This window comes from Pseudorasbora parva, chromosome 4, assembly GCF_024679245.1.
Source record: "Pseudorasbora parva isolate DD20220531a chromosome 4, ASM2467924v1, whole genome shotgun sequence".
NCBI classification, from domain to species: Eukaryota; Metazoa; Chordata; class Actinopteri; order Cypriniformes; family Gobionidae; genus Pseudorasbora; species Pseudorasbora parva.
The window spans coordinates 22,628,446-22,650,106 of record NC_090175.1 but is presented as its reverse complement, the minus strand read 5'-3'; the positions used below and the strand labels follow the sequence as shown (position 1 = coordinate 22,650,106).

The following is a 21,661-nucleotide window of genomic DNA, read 5'->3' as shown; positions in this document are numbered from 1 at the left end:
AATTTCCTCAACATTCAATGATCTACAACCCCAGTCAGAAAAAGTTGGGACAGTATGGAATGTGCAAATAAAATAAAAAAGAAGTGATTTCTAAAATTACTTTGACTTGTATTTCATTGCAGACAATATGAACACAAAATTTTTCATGTTTTGTCTGGTCAACTTCATGTCATTTGTAAATATGCATTCTTTCCTGTCATTCAGACCTGCAACACATTTCAAAAAAAGTTGGGACAGTAAAGCATTTACCACTTTGTAATGTTGCCATTCCTTTTCACAACACTTAAAAGACGTTTAGGGACTGAAGACACCAAGTGATGAATGGTTTCAGGTGTAATTTTGTCCCATTCTTCCTGCAAACAAGTCTTAAGGTGGGCAACAGTACGGGGTCTTCTTTGTCGCATTTTGCGCTTCAAAATGCGCCACACATTCTCTATTGGAGACAGGTCGGGACTGCAGACAGGCCAGTCAAGTGCCCGTACCCTCTTCCTCCGCAGCCAGGACTTTGTAATGTGTGCAGAATGTGGTTTTGCATTATCTTGTTGAAATATGCATGGACGTCCCTGGAAAAGATATCTTCTTGAAGGCAGCATATTATGCTCCAAAATCTCTATGTACTTTTCAGCATTAATGGTGCCTTCACAGAAGTGCAAGTTACCTTTGCCAAGGGCACTGACACAACCCCATACCATGACAGACCCTGGCTTTTGGACTTGTTACAGGTAACAGTCTGGATGATCCTTTTCTTCTTTGGTCCGGAGCACACGGCGTCCATTCCTCCCAAAAAATACCTGAAATACTGATTCATCTGACCACAGTACACATTTTCACTGTGTGATGGTCCATCCCAGATGCCTCCGAGCCCAGAGAAGTCAACGGCGCTTCTGGATACTGTTAACATAAGGCTTCCTTTTGGCACAGTACAGTTTTAACTGGCATTTGTGGATGTAACTACGTATTGTGGTACTTGACAAAGGTTTGCCAAAGTAGTCCTGAGCCCATGTGGTGATATCGCTTATAGATGAATGACGATTCTTGATGCAGTGCCGCCTGAGGGATCGGAGATCACGGTTGTTCAGCTTAGGCTTGCGGCCTTGTCCTTTACGCACTGAAATTCCTCCAGATACCTTGAATCTTGTAATTATGTTATGCACTGTTGAATGTGAAAAATCCAAATCTCTTCCTATCTTTCTTTGAGGAACATTGTTTTTAAACATTTCAATAATTTTCTCACGTATTTGTTGGCAAACTGGCCATCCTCGGCCCATCTTTGCTCCTAAAGGATTAGATCTTTCTTGGATGCTGCTTTTGTACCAAATCATAATTTCAGTCACCTGTTGACATCACCTGTTTCAAATCATTATTTATCATTATTTAACCCTTTTACCTCATTACTAGCCCTAAATTGCTCCTATCCCAACTTTTTTTGAAATGTGTTGCAGGTCTGAATGACAGGAAAGAATGCATATTTACAAATGACATGAAGTTGACCAGACAAAACATGTCAACATATATTTTGTGTTCATATTGTCTGCAATGAAATACAAGTCAAAGTAAATTTAGAAATCACTACTTTCTTTTTTTATTTGCATTTTTCCAAACTGTCCCAACTTTTTCTGATTTGGGGTTGTAATATGAAAAATAATTTACACATTGAGTGAGAAAATACAGTGTTTATTATTTGCCATGAATATGGTATTTGTCTGCACATCATGTATTTATTTATTAAATAAAATTGTTTTTTTTTGTTTGTTTGTTTTTTTAAGTGTGGTCTACCGACTCTAGAAGAATGTAAAGAGCTTGCTGAGAATGCACATGCTGAGGGAGAAATCTTCCAAGCAGTAAAGTATTACCTCCTGAGCGCAGAACCAGAAAAGGCTCTTCCCATCGGGATCACATATGTCAAAGGTGAGTGTCTGAGAGACCCAGTTCATGTCTCAAAGCAGTGCCATTTCAACCATTCCCGTATTCTGCAGTCAGACTAGGCTAATATGGCAGGCCTACTACTGCATTCTTCCATTTTGTCAGGCAAACTTTAAAACGATTGAATGTAGAAAAAGATGACTATCACAGTTTGAATAACTTTGTAACTTTTCAGACCATTTTCATGCTCAAACAACAACATTACACATTAAAGAACGTTGAAAATGGATTAAAAAAACATTTAAATTTGACCAACAATTTATTACTGACTCTCTCTCCCCTCATAGAGCAGATGAGCTCTCCTGACTGGGCGGTGGACCCTGTGTATCACATCCTAGACCTGCTGAGCTACATCAGAACAGACCGTCTTGTTCTCCCAAAGAGTAGTGAGTAAGTCAATGACCTTCCCTCAAAAACACCTGTCAGTCATCTAATCAATAGTAGCTTGGATTCTATGGTCATCTCATTATCTCTCTCTGTCATTGGCTAGAGACCGCAATGAGTTGCTTATTCTGTGCGGGTATATTGGTGCACTATTAGCCATCGGGAGACAGTATTCAAGTATAGTGCCAGCACTGTATGAATACACAAGGTATGTTAACTATGTGATTTAAATCTATGTGATTTTATTGCAAGTAACTCATTATTGGTGATCACAATTAATCTCTCTCTCTCTCTCTCTCTCTCTCTCTCTCTCTCTCTCTCTCTCTCTCTCTCTCTCTCTCTCTCTCTCAGTCAGCTCCTAAAGAGAAGAGATGTGGCTGTACCACTGCAGATAGAGCAGTTGTCTGTAGAGTTGGAGGCCTGGAGAACCTGCACACAATCCCTCAAGTCTGTACCACAATACATTACTCTAATTCATAACAATTTATTTTGTAGAAACCAAGGAAACACCAAAGACACTTTAAAATATGATGTGTTTTATTAGACAGGTGACCAACTGTGTCGAATCATTGTTATATAGCACAACTCAGTTGGTCTTATTGTTTAAATGTTGTTTCTTGATTGAATGTGAGTACCATGTTTTACCATGCCTAACATCGATTTAGCTTACTGCAGTGTTGCAAGTGTAAAAGCTTGTATAAAAGCTCCACTGCTCTCGAGCCGTGTGTCGCACTTGTCTCTCATTAGCAATCGCTCCAGCCGCCTCGTTCCGCTCCAACAGCTTTCAGGCCCATCCTGCTTCATACTTCAGTAACGTTAATAACTCTTTAATACAGAAATGTATTAAAGGGGAACATATTCATGAATATGATTTATGCCCGAGGCCCGTTGGATTATTTTCCACTAGCTGTAGAGGTGAAGACAACAACTCCCATGATTCCACAAAATCAATGCGTCATGAAGCGCCTTACTTTTGAATAAACGACCTCCAGCGGCGAAATATTATAATAGTTACTTTTCTGAAATGAGACATCTCTGATGAAATATGTGGCCAACAAATGCAACCTCCGGAGAACATAGCCTTCAATAAGAGACACTGAAGTTTTGACTATAGTAGGAAGCTGTCTATACTGCTGGCAGTAGACAACAAGACAGCACACTAGGTTTTAGAAAATATCTAACATTTCTGCTGATAATTGAAGATACTTGAAAAACAATCTATTGTTTGCACTCTCTCTATGCATACAGAGTGGCAGATGACACCTCATATGCACCACCATCTGAGGATCAGAAAACCGAGTACAGTCAGCTGTTGAGTCGAATGAGAGAAGAGCCAATCAAGGGCCTAGAGGGTCCTGACTATGTCACTGGGTCTAACTTGCCCAGCCACTCTGATGTCCAGATTTCCTGCTTCACTGGCCTCAGGATACAGGTGGGTTTCTTGTGGGTAGACTTGCATTTTAGCACTGTACCTTAAATGTCTTGGAACATAATCTTTCTTTTTCTTCGCCTGTCAGGGTCCAGCGTTCTTCCTGGAAGACGGCAAATCAGCCATTTCACTAAATGATGCCCTGATGTGGGCGAAAGTGAACCCTTTCTCTCCATTAGGGACTGGTATACGCCTCAACCCCTTCTGAGCACAAATACAACAAATGTGAGCAGTATTCTGCTTGGTCTGGTTCTCAAATGTCAGTGTTTGGAAAGGGGACAGACAGCATTCATGTTTTTTCCCCCCCAAGAAAGTATAAAACAGCAGAATGTCCAGTTGTTCAAATCTATGTTTTTTTAAGTTTTGCCATTCCATGCTGTGCTTATTACATTCAGGAGGATTGCAATTTATATGCAAAGAATTGCAGCAAAAGTGCTGTTGTAGTGAATATACAGTACACATGGCTACAGGTAAGACAAGAAATGCACAGACTGATGCACTACTAACAGAAAATTTGAGCAGCAGAAATAAGTTGTATAAAGAGAGATTTATGCTGGATACAGTCATGAATGTTACACATGAAGCAGAATATTTTTATGCCTTTCTTCCTCATCCTAAAACACAAGCGGGTTTAGGTGTCATGTCCAGGTCTTAGGGTTGGGGTCTATAGCCCAAAGATTGTATTTCTAGTTGACGTTTAGTTGGTACTGTCAGTGGTATTATGGAGTATAAGCATTTGCATCAAGCAGTTTGAATGTTTTGTAGATCTAACCTTTATTTCAAGACTTGAGTACAGGGTTTTCATCTGTACGTTTTTGTTTTTGTTTGCACATTTTACTTCATGAAAAGAGACTTGTTAGTTTTGCTGCTTTGACACTGAAATTGTTTGTCTTGTCTGTTGTCTGTTATATATGGACTGAATATATTTACTGACTATCGAATATACACCTTATTTTAGTAGAACCAAATAAGAGAATTAAGAGTTTAAAACCTTATATTGTAAGAATGACTATTTAATGTTTCAGTTCATTCAGTAACTATTATGAATGGTCTTACAGAGCAGTTCTGGGGCTAGAGGTGTGATATTTATGTTCATAAATTATGGCAACGTTATTTACGAAGCGATAATAGACATTAGGTTTTGCTGTTGCATTCAAAATATGTTTAGATGAACATAGGCAATAAGTCTGAGAAAGTGCACAAATGGAGTGAGGATGGAAAACATTTCTGCTGACACATAGCTATACATTTGGAGTATATTTCTGAAGTTAGGAAATAAAAGACAAAAAAGTGTAATTTGTATTGCTAAAATCATCAGTTGCAATGGTTGTCACAGATATCTGAGTATATGAAATCAAATTATTTTATGAAAGTTTTATGTTAGAAAAAACAGATACAGAGACTATTTTCATCAAATGTGAAATGCACTGTGAAATGTATTTATTTGTATATAGTTTTGTTCTAGAATTTACATCTCAATCCAAGCTCAAATGGGTGTACATAACATATTCATATGATCAATGTTCGTATGCAACAGATGACAGTTAAACATTATATATTGGCATCAGATTAAGCCAGGACCAATTCAAATTCTGCATGTTCCGAGTGTCTCATCTATTTATTTTGACTGATGATATTATAAAGGCGCAAGGCAATTACCTTTTTATTTGTGACTATGATTTGATAATTGCTATTAAAAAGATCAAGTGTACAAAAATGTCTTAAGATTTTATTTTTGCTAACGAGTATTGCACTACATTGAATGTAATTTAAATCATTGGTTCATGAATCATATTCGAATAATTGAGTGTTAGATTATATGTTTTTGAATACATTTATAGTACCAACTCCAATGCAACAACAACAAAAAAAAAGGCAGGCCGATGAGACATACATATTTTTCTTTATTTGTAAGTTACATATGTTATCATGCTTTGTTTTGGCAAAAAAAGTTCATGATGCAGCTTGGGAAGCTGTGAAAATAATGACAGCATCAGATTTTATGAATACTGAACAGTTATCATCTTTTTTACATTATTGTGATAAAAAATAGAAAATTCATTATAACGACATGCACTTAAATAATTTCACCCTGACGTAATAAATCTGTATCATATTAGGCATGCAGGCAGCTTATATTGTGTAGGTTATAAATGACACATCTACATTAATGCTGTGAATATATTATTTACAAAAATATTAATGTTCATTAGTTGCACAAAAATATATAAGTATTTAAAAAATAAAAACATTTAACGTAGAAGAAGTCAAATGAATAGCTAGCATGATGGTGTTTTCTGTGCGCTGGTGGTCACAAACAATATTGGAGGACCTTTTTGTATATTAATGTACTTAATATAAGAAAATAAAAGGGGGAGGGGTAGAGAGGGAGTTAGGTTGAGAGTCTATCTGTACTGGAGGAAACTCTTGAGCAGAGTAGGCAGTTTGAGGTGTGGAATCAGGTGCAGTCTGGATCGGCCCATATAGTTTCGGATATTCAATCTACACAGTTGACACAGAGACTGTGGCGTGGCTATCCAGGAAAAGACAGTGAAAGTTAGCAGTATCCCCTTTTTTATTTATTTAAAAAATAAAAACTTCTGACAATTTAGTAATTTATAAAGTTATATGGACAAGATTACCCATGTTCAAATCCTATCCAACACTAAAAACATCTTTTCATTGTTTTTACCCATTCAAATGTATCATTTCATCTCAAAGTTTTCAGTTTCAATTTTTTCATCAAATTCTATGTGGTCTTAAAAATGCACTGAACATATTACTGTAGAAATTAATACATTTTAGTGGGTTAAAACATTTAGATCTTATTTCACAAACAGGGCTTAGATTAAATCAGGATTAGGCCTTAATTCAATTAGGATATTATAACTTGTATAGACATGCCGTGGGAAAAAAAAAACATTATTGGTCTGCAGCTTAATACAAAACAATGGCACTGACATAGTTTAAAGGGATAGTTCACCAAAGAATGTAAATTACCCCATGATTTACTCACCCTTAGGCCATCCTAGGGTTCTTATGACTATCTTCTTTTACATGAAAACAGTTATATTAAAAATTATTATATTGCTCTTCTATGCTTTATAATGGTAGTGAATGACCAAAAAAAGAGTTTATAAACTAAAATAACTAGCTTCCGGCAGATGGTCTACGCAAGTCGACTTGCCAAAAGAGTAACTTCTGGCGCAATGTAGGAGTAACGCAAGTTTTGATGCCTCTCGCGATTGAAACTGGGCAGCAAACTCAAGCTCCTCTGACATTTCTGTTTAAAGGATTAGTTCACTTGAAAATGAACATTTTCTGATATTTTACTCACCCCCATCTCATCCAAGATGTTCATGTCTTTCTTTCTTCAATCGACAAAGAAATTACATTTTTTGAGGATTTTTCTTCACATAATGGTTTTCAATTGCAACCAAAATGTTGAAGGTCCAAAGCAATGCAGTTTCAAAGCACTTCAGAGGCTCTGCGCGTACACAGACAATATACTTTTTAACATAAATTGCTCATCTTGCGCTGCTCTGCGACATGCCAAGGTTTGCGCAATCACGTCAGAAAGGTCCTGTAGACGTAGGCGGAAGTACCGCCCCAAGCAAACGTGCGAGGACAGATACAAATGTCCTTTACCAAAAAAACACTCCATCTTCAACTTCAAAATCGTCCAAATTCATTGTTTTACCTTTATTTTTTGCTAAAGGAGGTTTTTTATGAAGCCTTGTTTATACTTTCGCCTGGCTCCCCAGCGCGAGCCTCCGCTGACTACGCGCCCTCCTCCCCAAACGGACGAGGCGTTTATACTTGACGCGCTCGCCATTGAGCTATTTTTGAAACGGCAGAGGGCGACTTTGAGTAATTGTTCTACAAACCATCAGGAAAAAGCATTGAGAAGAAGTGGGCTAATGTTCACAGGTGATGATATTTATTTTAGTAGGCTACACTTCACCAAAAACCACACTACAAAATAATCGTGTAAAACTCAGTTAGCAAACTATATGCACACATGTAAAACACTAAATTAACAAGCTCTAAAATAATTCTAATTTCACTAAACATTTTATAGTTCCGCAATTTTTTTTTTTTAAATTAAAAGGGGTTATTTCTGCCTTTGTAGGCTCATTTTGTAAATATAAGTACCTAATTGGTATGTGCAAACTGGGTGCCGGTGTGATGAGACGTCATGCTCAGCTAGATTCCCAGAGAACTCGCTCAACTTCGGATGTGGAGCCGCGTGCACTAATACAAAAAATGCGCTGCACACCGGCAGGCGAAATGGGGTCTTGCGTACCCAACGTGCACGACCGCCCACTCCGCGTTGACGTCATTTTTGCAACGCACTCTTCGCATGTGCACTTTGTAAACACAAGGGTTACTCTTTCGTCGTAAACCGATATGTATGGCCGCCTGTCGGAAGCAAGTTAATTTAGTTTAAAGTTTTAAATATGGATATATATTTCATACACGAATGCATCCTTTGCTTCAAAAAGCCGTTATTAACAAACTGGATGGCTTGGCGGTAAGTAAATTATGGGATCATTTTAAGTTTTTGGTAAACTCTCCATTTAAGATATGTCAGTGCAAGTTGCTTTCAATTTAAAGAGCACAAAATAGTCTGGGACTAGGCTTAGGCCTCGTCTGTGGAACCAGGGGTTAATGTACGGAAGGTGCAACTTTGGACAGTGAATGAGTTCTGCACCAAACAATATTTTAGACAAATCTAATCATGCAACTTCAAGATATCAAAAAAAAAGTTTAAGTTTCATTCAAATTTCACAGAGGACCCAGGTTAAAATGAGCTGGATCATGTCTTGAACCTCTCCACTGATAAAGCCAATAAATAAATACTGAATGAATGGGCAAGATGCTTCTGAGCATCATGACTAGAAAAACAACCAAAAGCTATCAAAATTAACGAAGCAGCATTACCTTCATACAGAAGGAGCGCAGACTCTGCCGCACTGCTGGGTGGCGCTGTCTCCACCGGCCTTTGCAGCTCCAGGTTTCGAGAGTTGATGTTAGCACCAAACTCTAGTAGCAGTCTTATGATTTCTGGGCTGTCCTTCTGTGCTGCTGCATGTAGTGGAGTGTCCAGGAAACGGCCCTTCTGCACATTGGCTCCTATGAAAAACAGATCCTTTTGTGATCAAGTAAACTAGACCAACCTAAGCACACCAACATACATCAAATAATTACATTTTTTATGTTAGTTTTGATAGGTAGTCTGATGAGCTTACCTCCATCCAGAAGTTTCTGTGTACACTGGAGCTGTTTTGAGACACAGGCAATATAGAGGGGTGTTCCTAGATGGGGGATGTCATAATCTACATCTGCTCCCCACGAGATGAGAGACTCTATACATGCGGCCCTGCCTGAGACAGCAACACATACAAATGTTAATATATTTGTAAACTGCTATAAATGCTATACATTCAAATCAGTAGATTTTTATGGTTGGAACTGAAGCAGAACTACTTGATTACCTTTGCGAGATGCCTCGTGAATAGGTGAAGGCTGGCACGCTTCCGCCTGGTGTTTTGCTCCATGTTCCAAAAGCATCTCTGTACAGGTGAAACTTCCTGCCGAGCAGGCGTTAAACAGCGGGGTTACGCCATCAATGGTCGTGGCATTTACCTGCCATGGACAAGAAAATGCTAACAGCACAAGCAACACAAACTGTCGTCATCTAACCCTTTAATGCATGAATTATGACAACCTTGGTCAAGATTTATTTATTTTTGCTCTTATGGCATTAAAACCCAGATTTGAAATTCTTTTTTTACACAAAATATCTAAAGAAATTTTCAGATGTACACTTGAATGGTATGATAGAATGCTCCTTTGTTTTTAACTTAAATGCTACTCTATTAATCATAATAATGATATAACACAGTAATGCTGTGTGTATTTAACAAACCAATGAATATAATGATATAAAAACTCTAAAATATATACAACAAATTTAGTAGGACTTTAATTATTGAAAACACAATTGAGTTTGTTCCCATTCAACCAGCAGACGGAGAAGAACTTCATGCAACTTAAATGTTGAGCATCTTTGAAATCAGAACATGAGGACGTGATTCTATCAAAGATCTCTACAAAATGGTGAAGGTAAAACTCTGGAAACCCAACTCAGACTACTTCAACTTGCTCTCTCTACAGTCAACCACAGTATATCGATTTACCCTTAGTGGCTGATAAATATTATGATTATGTTCAAAATGGACTACTAAGTTCTACTGCAGCTCTCCTCTCTGAGAAAATCTCAGACTGAAATCTACATTGATCTATTGATATTTTCAGACTGTGGATAAAATATTGATGCAGTGTTTTCAATGTAAAACGAGCAGTGTTGGAGTAATGCATTACGTAATCAGATTACTTTTTTGATGTAACAAGTAATGCATTACAGGAAAAATGCATTACGTAATCAATTGCTTTTTTAATGTAACGAGTAATGTAGCGCAATACAAGTAACATGCATTAGGTAATCAGATTACTTTGTGAATGTAACGGACAAAGTAACTTACAAGTAACATGCATTAGGTAATCAGATTACTTTTTGAATGTAACGGACAAAGTAACTTACAAGTAACATGCATTAGGTAATCATTACTTTTGTGATGTAACAAGTAAGATAGCACATTACAAGTAACATGCAGGTAATCAGATTACTTTTTTGATGTAACGAACAAAGTAACTTACAAATAACACATTACGTAATCATTACTTTTTTGATGTAACGAGTAAGATAGCACATTTGACGTAACTGCAAATTACATTATAATAACTAAAAGTTACTGCAGATGAAATATTTTCAAGAATCTATTTGATGAATTGTAGCTGAAATATAGTTAGTGGCGCATGATGTCCAATTTAGTTGACAGATGATTCCTCAAAATTTCCTCCCAATCTAAAATCCATACTTGGTTGTTAATATTTAACAAAGATATGACTCCTTAGATGATACGTGCTACAATTTATTTTTTACCTGTAAAAGTCTCCTAGGATATGGAGGAATGGATGGATATTCCAGAGCAACTTCCAGGACATTTCTGACTGGCCGTCGGCCATCTTGGTTTGGAGGGAAAAAAATTCCACATACAACGGCATGCCACAGAGTGGCAGTGTATAGGATGATGCACTAACTAGTGTCCACTGTAGTAATTGATGTGCAACTATCCCATAAAAACCCTTTATAAGCAAGAAAGTGGCTTTTTGAAAAGCTGCCCACTGTAGTGACCATGCATGAAAGGGCTAAACATCTAATAAACAAAAAAACAGGGGGCTGGTGTTAGTTGTCACACAGGAAGTTACCACAGGGGCTGTATCTCAGTAACTATAGCCTATGGTTAGAGGATAAAATTAAAATCACATCATTTAATTTGTTTTTAAGTAGTGGTTTAATTGGTTCCAAATTTCTGGTTTCAATTTTGTGAAGTTTATCTTCCAAATATATAAAAAATTATATTATTATCATATGTGTGCTGCAGTTGTTGGGTAAACAAGCAAACACAGTAAATCCACACTGGCAGACAAGCAAGGATCAGTTATATAGGATACAATAAAGATACAATTAAGCAAAAGATCGAACTGTGTACTTAGGACAAGTGTATACTTCTTAAATGTAAAATCAGGGCAAGCTGTGGTTTTTACTGGGGTATGTTGTCATATGTTTTAAATGTTATGATACACTCTAAAAATCCTGGGTTGTTTTAACCCAATGTTGGGTCAAATATGGACTAACCCAGCAATTGGGTTGTTTTAACCCAACGATTGGGTTGTTTTAATCCTGCGGTTGGGTTAAATATTTGCTTAAGACAACCCAATCGCTGGGTTAAAACAACCCAACTGCTAGGTTAGTCCATATTTGACCCAACATCGGGTTGTTTTTTACTCCGAATTTTTTAGAGTGTATATATATTAATTAAGCAAAATATTAATTACTAAAAAAATAAAAATTGATGGATAAAATAATAGTATATTATATATTTTAGGTTTTGATGTTGCTGAAAAGTCTTTAAAATCCTATTTAAACAACTAACTCACATTGGCACCGGCCTCTATGAGAGCCCTGGCACATGCTACATGATCTCCCAGGCAAGCTTCATGTAGCGGAGTCACATGATCAATAGTGATGATATTTGGATTGTAACCCTGGTAATATGGAGAAGAAAAACAGAGGAATATATCAAAAATAATTACTGAAAACGTTAAAAGCTTATTAATTTTTTAACAATTTCTGTTCTATTTTTTTATGTGTATATGTTTGTAAACCTGTGAGAGAAGAGTCTTGAGAGCCAGAAGTCGACCCTGACACGCAGCTTCATGGAGAGGAGAACGATCCGCCCATGTTCCTGTGAGACGGGAATGAACATGCGTCAAATTATTCTTATTAATAAGCTAATGTACTGACACCCAACTATTTCCCATGACTGATAAAAGCCCATTCTTTGAAAAACAAACCACAAATCAAGACCAAAAATGCTGATCAAATGTTACATGAACGTAATTTACAGCAACCATAATTTCCTGTAGTTAAAAGCTAAACAACCGTTACAAAAGCACTGTTGTGTCATTCAAAAGCTTTAAATACACCCACTCAGCCACAGTTGGACTTGATATAATTTCCAGTACATTCTAAAGTGAGAGTGGTGTGACTTTGACACTGCCCCTTGACAGCTGTTGAGAAGAGTGTGTGAGTGGAATTGCTGCATTATCAACCACCATGCGAGTGGATCAGCTCTCTATAAAGGTGATTCAATTTAACTGTCGAGCCATTTGAATGCGTTGCTGCAATACAAAATGAAAATGAAAGGATTTTACTATATAAAAAAAGCACTTACTTTATCAGTATATAGGAATAAAGGCAAGATCCATTTAAACACCGATTCAATTATTCTCTTATATGGAACTACAAGACCCATTTACAAAAACCTCTGCCTTCCAATCTATAAACAATCTTTAAAGGGCAGTAAATGCCAGGGCTCTGCCTTACTGGCAAAAAAGGTCATTTTGGGTGGCATGTCTTTTCCATTATTTGTTTAAGTGGAAGCTGTGTAGGTGTCCAAGACCTCTCTGTCAGCGTTACACTTTAAAAAAGTAGTGGATAAGTAATTCTCTGCTAAAAATTTCAGTAAAATAGTTTTTAGTTAAATTAGTATTTGTTTCAGTATGGATGGCAAACGGATTGCTTGGTATATGAGATCAATGAAATAATTTTCATTTCAGATTTATTTAAAGCAATGTTAAAAAATCTTGTTCAGCCAATTTGATAAATGTTTTCTGTAAATGTAAACAGATATTTTAAATTGTTTTGTTTTTGTTGGTTTGTTTTTTCTGAAATTTTTCACAGGCCCCCTAACACATCCCTGCAATGTTTAAACAACCCGATCCTCGGTTAAACATCTGCATCAACCTATTACTGAGCAAGAGCAACAACACAAATACAGTAAGAAACGCAGCCTTTGGACATTTTCTATTTAGTCAGAACAATTATTAAATTATACAGTAATGCACAATAGCAGCTCCAACCATAGATATATCTACTCAAATATCTATATTTAGCATGAGCTCAATCTAGCCACAACAGCATACGCAATGTGCCCTCTGCAACTGTCATTCTTGGCACAGAACCAGGCTTTAGAGCAAGAGTTTCTGTTACGTACCCATGTCTCCGTCGCCCCATGGTACATCTAGCCATTGATAAGTATACGCCATAGCCTGTAAATGAAAGGACGGCTGTCATCTCGGGGTACAAACAAGAAGCCGTCTTCTCCTTTTAGCTTAGCTAAAGGGAGGGTGATGGGTTACAGCCACTGAGATTCAAGACTGACATGTGGAGCTTTAGGCCACAGCTGTGCTTTAGTTTAGTCCAATGACATATTTTTATGAGTATGATGATTTTGTGTAGTTTAAGAATTCATGTCATATAAAAATGAATGAATTCAAACTACTTCATTAGTAACCTAGCCATATTTTTTCTGAACATACTGGCTGTTGCCTGAATGGGCACTTCTCAGAATGAATGTTGGTTGGCTAACTGCAAGCAGTCTTTATTGTGATATTCTCTGAGAGCTTTCATGAATATTTCAGATCCTGTTCTGTTTATGTGACCACAGTTAAGCTCCACAGAGACTAGAACCACTTGTAACTTCCGTTTATAGACTCCCTAGTCAGGGAGACAGTTCTATTCAACCATTCTGTAGTGTATTGTAAATGAATCCCACCCTATAAACAAACAACTACACATTATAGGCTAAAAGCCCATGTCTAATATAATGCATAAGAGGTCCAAACACATAATAGTGTACTGTATTTACTTGAACTCTGATGCCCTTGTCAAGAGGATTTAAATGTCACTAAGCCCAACTAGAAGTGACTAAACTTAGCTGTGTGCAGCAATAAAAATAATAAAATCCTCATCAAACAACTACTAAGCCAAGTACACAACACGATAAGCACATTACAATAATGCATGCATTTGCATGTTCCTATACTTAGGCCACTAAAACTTAGCTAACTAAAACTGTTGCATAGTTTGCAAATAGCTAGTCAGCTTTGTATTTTGGGTTGTGGGAAACATGAGAAAGGATAACCAAGCTTTGGAAGAAAACGTAAAAACGTTTTTATTTTTTCATCTAACACTGGAAATATTAAATAACAAATAACGTTACAATAACAAGGACGGATCAGCTTTGCATGGATATGTGCAGTACTGTGTGTTTTGTATTCACTTCATTCTGCTCCATTGGTGTTTGCATGCGTCCAACTGGCACTTTATGGCAATTATGTACTTGATAGCCATCCTTAGTCTGATTTTAGTTTTGTTCTTATAATTAATAGGGAGAGAGCAGGGACGTTTGTAACACCTTTGCATTTCCCCGGGTTTCTCAGAGACTGTTTGTATTGGAAAGACAAAATTGCAATACAATATGCCCACATCTGTTGGCTACACACACACACACACAAACACACACACTGCTGCTACATTATAGAGTAAAAACCCATGTCTAATAGGATGCAAATATATATGATCCCTCTACATATGACAATATGTACCTGAATAGGCAAAGTCAAGTGTTTTATAAGAGGGGCGGGTTGCAACAGTCATTAAAATGTAATAAAACCATTCTTTAACATAATTTTATTATTATTATTAATTTTAATTGTGCACAGCCGAGGTCTTTACTAAGATAAATTGGCTATATAAATACAACGACTAAAAGAAAGACAAAAAATACACTTTCAAGTAACAACCAGGTTTTGGTATTACAGTACAATACATACAAAAGTAAAACTCAAACCTGAAATATAATTATCTGTGATCTTCACTGTGAATGTTTACAGTACTGTGTGTTTAAGTGAATTTAGGAATATATATATTTGTATGTGGCATGAAGCTGCCTCCTTGTCATTTCTGACTATAACAAAAACCAAACTATGCCTTAAGGCTGCAGTGAGACAGGGAGTACAGCAAACAAGCTTTTAAACAAGTTTTTATAAGCTGTCGACCTAAAAAAAGTGTTTATGGGCATAAAACAGGCAATATGACGTGAAGCATCAGCAGGAAGACTGCTCAGTATGCCTACATGTGCAGTAAACTTTTTGTCACTGTTATCTTTTTAGGTCTACAGCTTATAAAAACGTAGTTCTGGGTTTTTTAGCTTGTACACCCTGTCATATAGCATATTGCTCTATCTAGCTAGAGTATTACAATGTCTGCAACAAAAAACATTACAAATGTTCTGTTTTTGGATGTACCAACGAACATACAAGTCTCCATAGATTCCCAGCATCCGAGCCACTGAGGACACAGAAGAATGTTATATGTTTGCGCAAATCATATTACGCATGACTGCTTCACCAACCAGGATCAGTACAATGCTCGATTTGTGAAAAAGTTGTTTCTGAAGGGTGGGTCAATGCCAACGCTTCATGATCTAACTTCATATCAAGAACAAGCAAGGATGGCCTTTTATATTTAGTGAATGTTTGTAAATTTATTTTCTAAATGAGCTTTCTAGAATTCTGTCTGGTAAATATGGCTAATGTTACCATAGTTTACAACTAGATCTATGTTGTTAGTTTTATATTTAGAAAATGATCACTGTCTGCATAATTCATAAACACCCATTTATTATGCAGTGTGTAGATTAACATGACGGTATACATGCTAGTCAATGAGTTAAATCGACGTGTCCACAACAAACACAACTAACATTACATAATTACATAAATGTATCCACTAACCATTCAAAAACGTGCAGTCTAAAAGTGCAACCTTTTCCTAAGCCTCTCCATCATTGTCTGACTACGGTCCAAAGATGGAGTCTGCACTCCACACACAGCTGGTTATTTCTGACATTTGGCTGAGTGAGATTCCCGTTTTGTTGTTTACGGATTATCCGAAGCTCATGTAAAGAATCTGCTCTCTTGTGGAAAGGGGGTGAGGAGCAGCAGCTGATTTGCATTTGAAAGGACACACAAATATGGGACATTTTTGGTCAATCTGAGAAATTTCTATTCAGCATTGTCTTCTCTTCCAGGTTTGTTTTCAATCCTCAAATAAAGATTTGAACGGTTATGAATCAGCGGATTGATTCATGATTCAGATCACGTGTCAAACTGCCAAACTGCTGAAATCACGTGACATTGGCGATCCGAATCATGAATCAATATGATGATTCATTACCGTACAAATCTTTATTTGTATAGAGAAGACAATGCTGAATAAAGTCATAGTTTTTGTTAGTTTTGGACCAAAATGTATTTTTGATGCTTCAAGAGATTCTAATTGACCAACTGATTTGACATATGGACTACTTTGATGATGTTTTATTACCTTTCTGGGCATGGACAGTATAGTGTACATATACACTTTCATTGAAGGAACAGAAAAGCTCATGGACTAAATATAAATATCTTAAAGTTTTCTGAAGATGAATGGAGGTCTTACGGGTGTGGAACAACATTAGGGTGAGTCATTAATGGCATAAATTTCATTTTTGGGTAAACTAACCCTTTAAGTAAATACGCTCATTCAAGGATGTGCATTTTCCTTCCTGAGCAAGGAAACACCCAAGCGTCTAAATGCATGTGCAGAGTTCAATTGAGTGATATAGTTTACTCTCTTTAACTTTATGCTATTGAACTGAGCATACGAAGCAAACTAAAATAATGACAACATTAACAAAAGTGACGGTGTAATTTGCACCTTTAAATCAATTATTGTGATAAGGGACAGTTGAAACAGCATGCTGACAGCCATGATAAAACTTGCTATATTAGCTTGACACAATAGCTTTGACACATGCTTTGCCATTTAGAAGCTAAGAAAACACTTCAGCCAGCAGCCATATCACCCAAATAGGGTGCTGCTGGTAGAGGTGTTAGTGAGGCTAAACAACAATCCACCTGTCACTCAAAAAGTCAAACTTTAAGTCTTAATGTAATGTAAATGAATAAGTTATAAAAAAAAAATCACCCTCCTCACAGCTATATAGACCAAAACCACCATTTGTACCAGGCTGTTTTTTTCTGCTGTAAAGTTGGGCATTTTAACATGGGGCTCAATTAGCCTAGAAATCTAGACGCACCCTAGCGGCAACAAATCTAATCTGGCCGCAAGTGTCGGCTAGCAACTTTCAATACCCTTCTGACCTGTAATCCCCTAACTCTTGCCGGGCCAATCACATCGTGTATAAAGTCCATGGGCAGGGCCATAATGACGACGGCCGAGTTGCGTTTGCGTGCTTCTAGTAAACACAGAAACTGGCGAACGGCGGTCTTTCGAATCAGCTTTGACCGCGACTCTGGAAGACTTGGAGTTAAGCTTTTCTCTGAGAAAAGAACAAAAAACGGCACTGAAGTCATTCTTAAAAAGGGAAGATGTGTTCAGAGTTTTGCCGACCGAATACAGCGAATGTTTAATATATCAACAAGCTCTGTTTCACCTTTGTTGTTTTGGTTGGCTGTAGCGATATCCTATCGCGTGCAGAGGAAGTTTGAAAGACAACCGGTTATCCGCCCCTTGGATTGAGCCCTATCAATGGTGAGTTTCCAGACCAAACATCTTCATGTGGGTCTGGCTTGTCAGGCTAGGGCTCAATGAGATTCTGCTCACTTTTGGAGCATGTCCCTAGTGGCCAGTCGATGAATTGCAATTTAAGTCACTTCCGTGTTGGCTTCAAAAGAAACTAGGGGAGGTTGCCGCATGGTTTAGACATATAATACATCTGGTAATAAAAATTACTTTTACTAATTACTAATTTAATGTATTTTTTGCAAATGTAATGTTATTGTAACATTATTACAATAGCATAACATTAACAATAATGAATAGCCTATTAAGAATCTGCTGAATTAATAATAATAATAATAATAATAATAATAATGAATTTTTATATTAGTTATCTAATATTCACTCCAATATAATTGACCAAAGTTATAGCTAACGTTATAGAAGGCCCGTCTCTAAACAAATACACATAGCATTTACACGTGTCGATAACTCACCAGTACAAATTATAATACGCCGGCGCGCTTTCTTTTTGGCAGAAAACCCCTCGACGTCTTCTCGCTTTCTTTTCTTGGAAGTATTATCTGAATACTCGGATTCTCTGCGAGGAACTTCAGGCATGTTTGCGTCAGGTCTGTGTCCTTCTCTTAGCAGAGCGAGTGTGATAGCGCTTCTCTCCGATTAGATGCTCGGTTTGTTATTGTTTCAGAATCAGTTGAGTCGTGCTGGCTTACGGAAAAGATTTAAGCTAGCATATGAATATTAATAAGGCAACGGTGACGTTCCTTGGTAAACTTTCTGGAGCATCCAGTCACGTAACGTATGCTAATTAATATCCATAAGCGAGCCTTTGCCATAGTAGAATGACGAAGCGCGCAGTTATTTATGAAATCTTCAGCATGGTAGCCTACTGTAGGATAAGATCTCCGTGCAATTAAGATTTGAATTTAATTTCAGTGCGTCTGTTATTCCACAAATAATATTCAGAATTTTTAATAGATTTTTCCGTTGTACATCCTAGTCAAAACATTTTTAACTAAACAAATACCTTTTCCTATAATAGGCCTAACTTACACTGTAAGAAAATGTCATGTGTGTTGAAAAACGAATTCCTCGTGCATTTGATTGACAAGCGCGCACTCGAGCATTGCAGTGTTTTTAATATGGTTATTTCAGTGAACAGGTTGCCTCAGTCTGTGCAAAAGCACCTAGTTAAAGTAAACATTGTTATTTAACTGAATTCTGTGCACATACATTTTTGACATGTTGTTCTAAATCCGAGACATTCATAATACAACTTTAAAATCAATCAGAGTTATTGAAATGTCTCTTCATTAAAACAATAAATGGTCTACATTCTTATATCTAGGTTCATTCAATCTGTTGTTAAATAAATAAATAAATAAATAAATAAATAAATAAATAAATAATCGAAAACAACAGAAAATTCTTGGAATCGACTAGCCTAGAAATCTAAACGCACCCTAGCGGCAGCAAATTTAATCTGCCCGCAAGTGTCAAACATCTTGATGTGGGTCTGGCTTGTCCTGTCAGGCAAGGAATCGACTCCTTCGATTACAAAACTAGGATTTGGAAACGGAATCGATTCCAAAGCATGTTGCTATTGGATCATGCAAAATATGAGCGCTCTCCCGTAAAATATAACAATATTTATAATGATTTAATAACATTATTACAATAACATAAAATAAACAATGATGAATGTTAAGAATCTGTCAGATATTAATAAAAACAATTCTTATTATTTATCTAATATTAATTCCAATATTATTTGCCATTTTATATCTATCGAAGGCCCGCCCCTATTCAAATGTATTACTGCAATGATAGCAGTGCGCAAATAAACACACGTGTCGATAACTCACCAGTACAAATCAAAATACCCCAGCGCACTTTCTTTTTGGCAGAAAACCCCTCGACGTCTTCTCGCTTTCTTTTCTTAGGAGTATTATCTGAATACTCGGATTCTCCGTGGGGAACTTCGGGCATGTTTGCGTCAGTCCTGTGTCCTTCTCTTAGCACAGGATAGAGCGGTGAGAGTGTGACTAGCGCTTGTCTTTGATTGGCTGCTCGGTTTGTTGTTGTTTCAGAATCAGATCTCAGTTGAGTCGTGTTGGCTACGGAAAATTTTTAGCATATGAATTAATATTAATAAGGTTACACTGGCGTGGCCCGAGCCATATAATAATTTCAAAGGCTCTTGGCGTTGCTTGGTAAACTTTCTGGAGCGTCAGGTCCAGTCACGTAACCTAATTAATATTTATGAGCCGAGCCTTTGCCATAGTAGAAGGACGAGATGCATTTTGCGCCTACTGGACGCGCGTCACGAAACGTCATTTATATTCAAAAGGAAAATATTCAGCAGCACTGTAGGCTACCATGTCAGTGCCTGTTGAACTATTTATATCGCAGTTAAGATTAGAACGGTGCCGTTTTTATTCCGACACAAACAGTCAGGATTTTGAATGGATGTTCCCTTGTACATTCTTAACATTTATCAAAAAAACATTGTAAATGTGTGACATTTGCATGTCGTAATAGGCCTGTGTAGGGCAAAGTAGTGTGATAAAAAAAGGAACAAAATAGACACACAAAAAATGTTAAGAGGAACATTTCCAGACAAAAATACATTTTACCTGTATTCTTCTGAGACATCAAAATAGGTAGAGGCTACTGAATAAATGTGAGGGATGGTTGGGTTACTATTTCTCCAGTGTATTTCACCAAAACAATAATGTAAAATAAAAACATTGTCCTTACACGTAGTTACATGTGAGTTACATGTACTTATTGTAATACAACATTAAATCATGAAAATGCCATGCAATATTCGTCAGTATATGTTACTTAAATGCATAGCCTAATTACATTTTATACATTTACAAGGACATTTTAAAATGTATAATTACAATAAAGTGTAATGGGGGGGGGGTATGCCATTCAATATGTATCTTAATTTTGTATCTTAAGTTTACCCAGCCATGTATGCCACAATGCTAAGAGAAAGAACTTTTCATGACTCAGCATTCAATAAGAACACCCTGACCCAATCTTCTTAGTGTTACAAACTGGGCCATGCAACCGAAGCTCTCTCTTTATAAAAAAAAACAAAACAAAAAACAGGTTTTCTGTGTTTATAATGAGATATAATGAGTGATAAACCCAATCTCGCCCTACAGTGACTAAACTCAGAATGTGCTCCAAAATATATAGCCCAATATGTCCCGACTTACTGTGCCCTTGGCCAAAATCATAGAACTCAGCTGCGATCCGGGCCGCTTCCTTACGGTTTCCTTTAACCACATAGAAGTGGGTCAGTATGTTTAAACTGATCTTGACAAAAAGTTTGAAGCAAAAAAGGACAAAAATCGAGAGATAGACATTGGTATAATGTGAGCCGAAGGGCCGCTCCTCCAAAATATCAGTCATTGCTGCTGCTCAGTAACTGTGAATGTTTTGGAATGGGATCCAGGGATGTGTTGATGGGGATCATATGCCAGGCTGGCCCAGTTATTCTCCCAGGCAGCTGGGCTCAGAGGTGGGGTGAGATAAGGCAGCTGGACTTTTATGGGCCATTTGACGTAGGCATAAGAATAGGCGTTGTCATTTGTTAGGATGTTTGTCCCATGATACATTGAGACACTCTTGTTTTCATTACATTATTTGTATTTTAATGTATTGTTGCTAATACAGCAGTGCGTTCAGATGATTTAAAGTATTTTTGTTTATGTTCACAATCGGCCTGGGAGGGTAACGCCAGTATTTGATTGATCATGTGATCCATGGAAGCTATATCATATTTTGGCGCTAAAGACAACTTAATACAAATTGCATGTGATTTTTAAACATTTAATTTTGCTTGTAAA

The 21,661-nt window shown here is 37.0% G+C and overlaps 2 protein-coding genes across 8 annotated transcripts in view; one reads left to right on the top strand and one right to left on the bottom strand.

Moving 5' to 3' along the window:
- wdr17 (WD repeat domain 17) overlaps positions 1 to 5,491 on the top strand; it is a 46,881-nt gene extending 41,390 nt beyond the window's left edge. For all 3 annotated transcript variants that reach the window (XM_067441308.1, XM_067441306.1, XM_067441307.1), the window contains 6 exons: positions 1,767 to 1,908; positions 2,211 to 2,313; positions 2,414 to 2,515; positions 2,659 to 2,754; positions 3,556 to 3,739; positions 3,825 to 5,491. In XM_067441308.1, the coding sequence (XP_067297409.1) occupies positions 1,767 to 1,908; positions 2,211 to 2,313; positions 2,414 to 2,515; positions 2,659 to 2,754; positions 3,556 to 3,739; positions 3,825 to 3,944 (747 nt within the window). In that variant the 3' untranslated portion in view covers positions 3,945 to 5,491. The remainder of the gene's footprint in view (positions 1 to 1,766; positions 1,909 to 2,210; positions 2,314 to 2,413; positions 2,516 to 2,658; positions 2,755 to 3,555; positions 3,740 to 3,824) is intronic.
- A 129-nt stretch (positions 5,492 to 5,620) lies between these two features.
- On the bottom strand, positions 5,621 to 21,248 carry asb5b (ankyrin repeat and SOCS box containing 5b). 5 transcript variants are annotated; one of them, XM_067441314.1, is made up of 8 exons: positions 19,661 to 19,791; positions 13,423 to 13,477; positions 12,032 to 12,111; positions 11,804 to 11,911; positions 9,235 to 9,385; positions 8,989 to 9,123; positions 8,681 to 8,872; positions 5,621 to 6,269 (listed from the first exon to the last, which is right to left on the bottom strand). In XM_067441314.1, exons 2-8 carry the CDS (start codon positions 13,472 to 13,474, stop codon positions 6,142 to 6,144), a joined length of 846 nt encoding a protein of 281 aa, XP_067297415.1. In that variant the 5' UTR covers positions 13,475 to 13,477; positions 19,661 to 19,791; the 3' UTR covers positions 5,621 to 6,141. The 5 variants fall into 5 exon arrangements, with proteins under 5 accessions (XP_067297415.1, XP_067297416.1, XP_067297412.1 ...); XM_067441315.1 differs by lacking the exon at positions 19,661 to 19,791 and adding an exon at positions 18,272 to 18,290; XM_067441311.1 differs by lacking the exons at positions 13,423 to 13,477; positions 19,661 to 19,791 and adding an exon at positions 21,029 to 21,248.
- Positions 21,249 to 21,661: the final 413 nt, after the last annotated feature.

Bases quoted from the DNA above. Each gene is read 5' to 3' on its own strand.
- asb5b (XM_067441311.1), bottom strand. From the start codon at position 21,224: ATGACTGATATTTTGGAGGAGCGGCCCTTCGGCTCACATTATACCAAT. The intron at 11,912-12,031 runs GTTTACAAACAT...CCATATTACCAG, and splicing joins TCAAGACTCTTCTCTCACAG to GGTTACAATCCAAATATCAT. The intron at 9,386-11,803 runs GTGAGTTAGTTG...TGTCCATGGCAG, and splicing joins TCATAGAGGCCGGTGCCAAT to GTAAATGCCACGACCATTGA.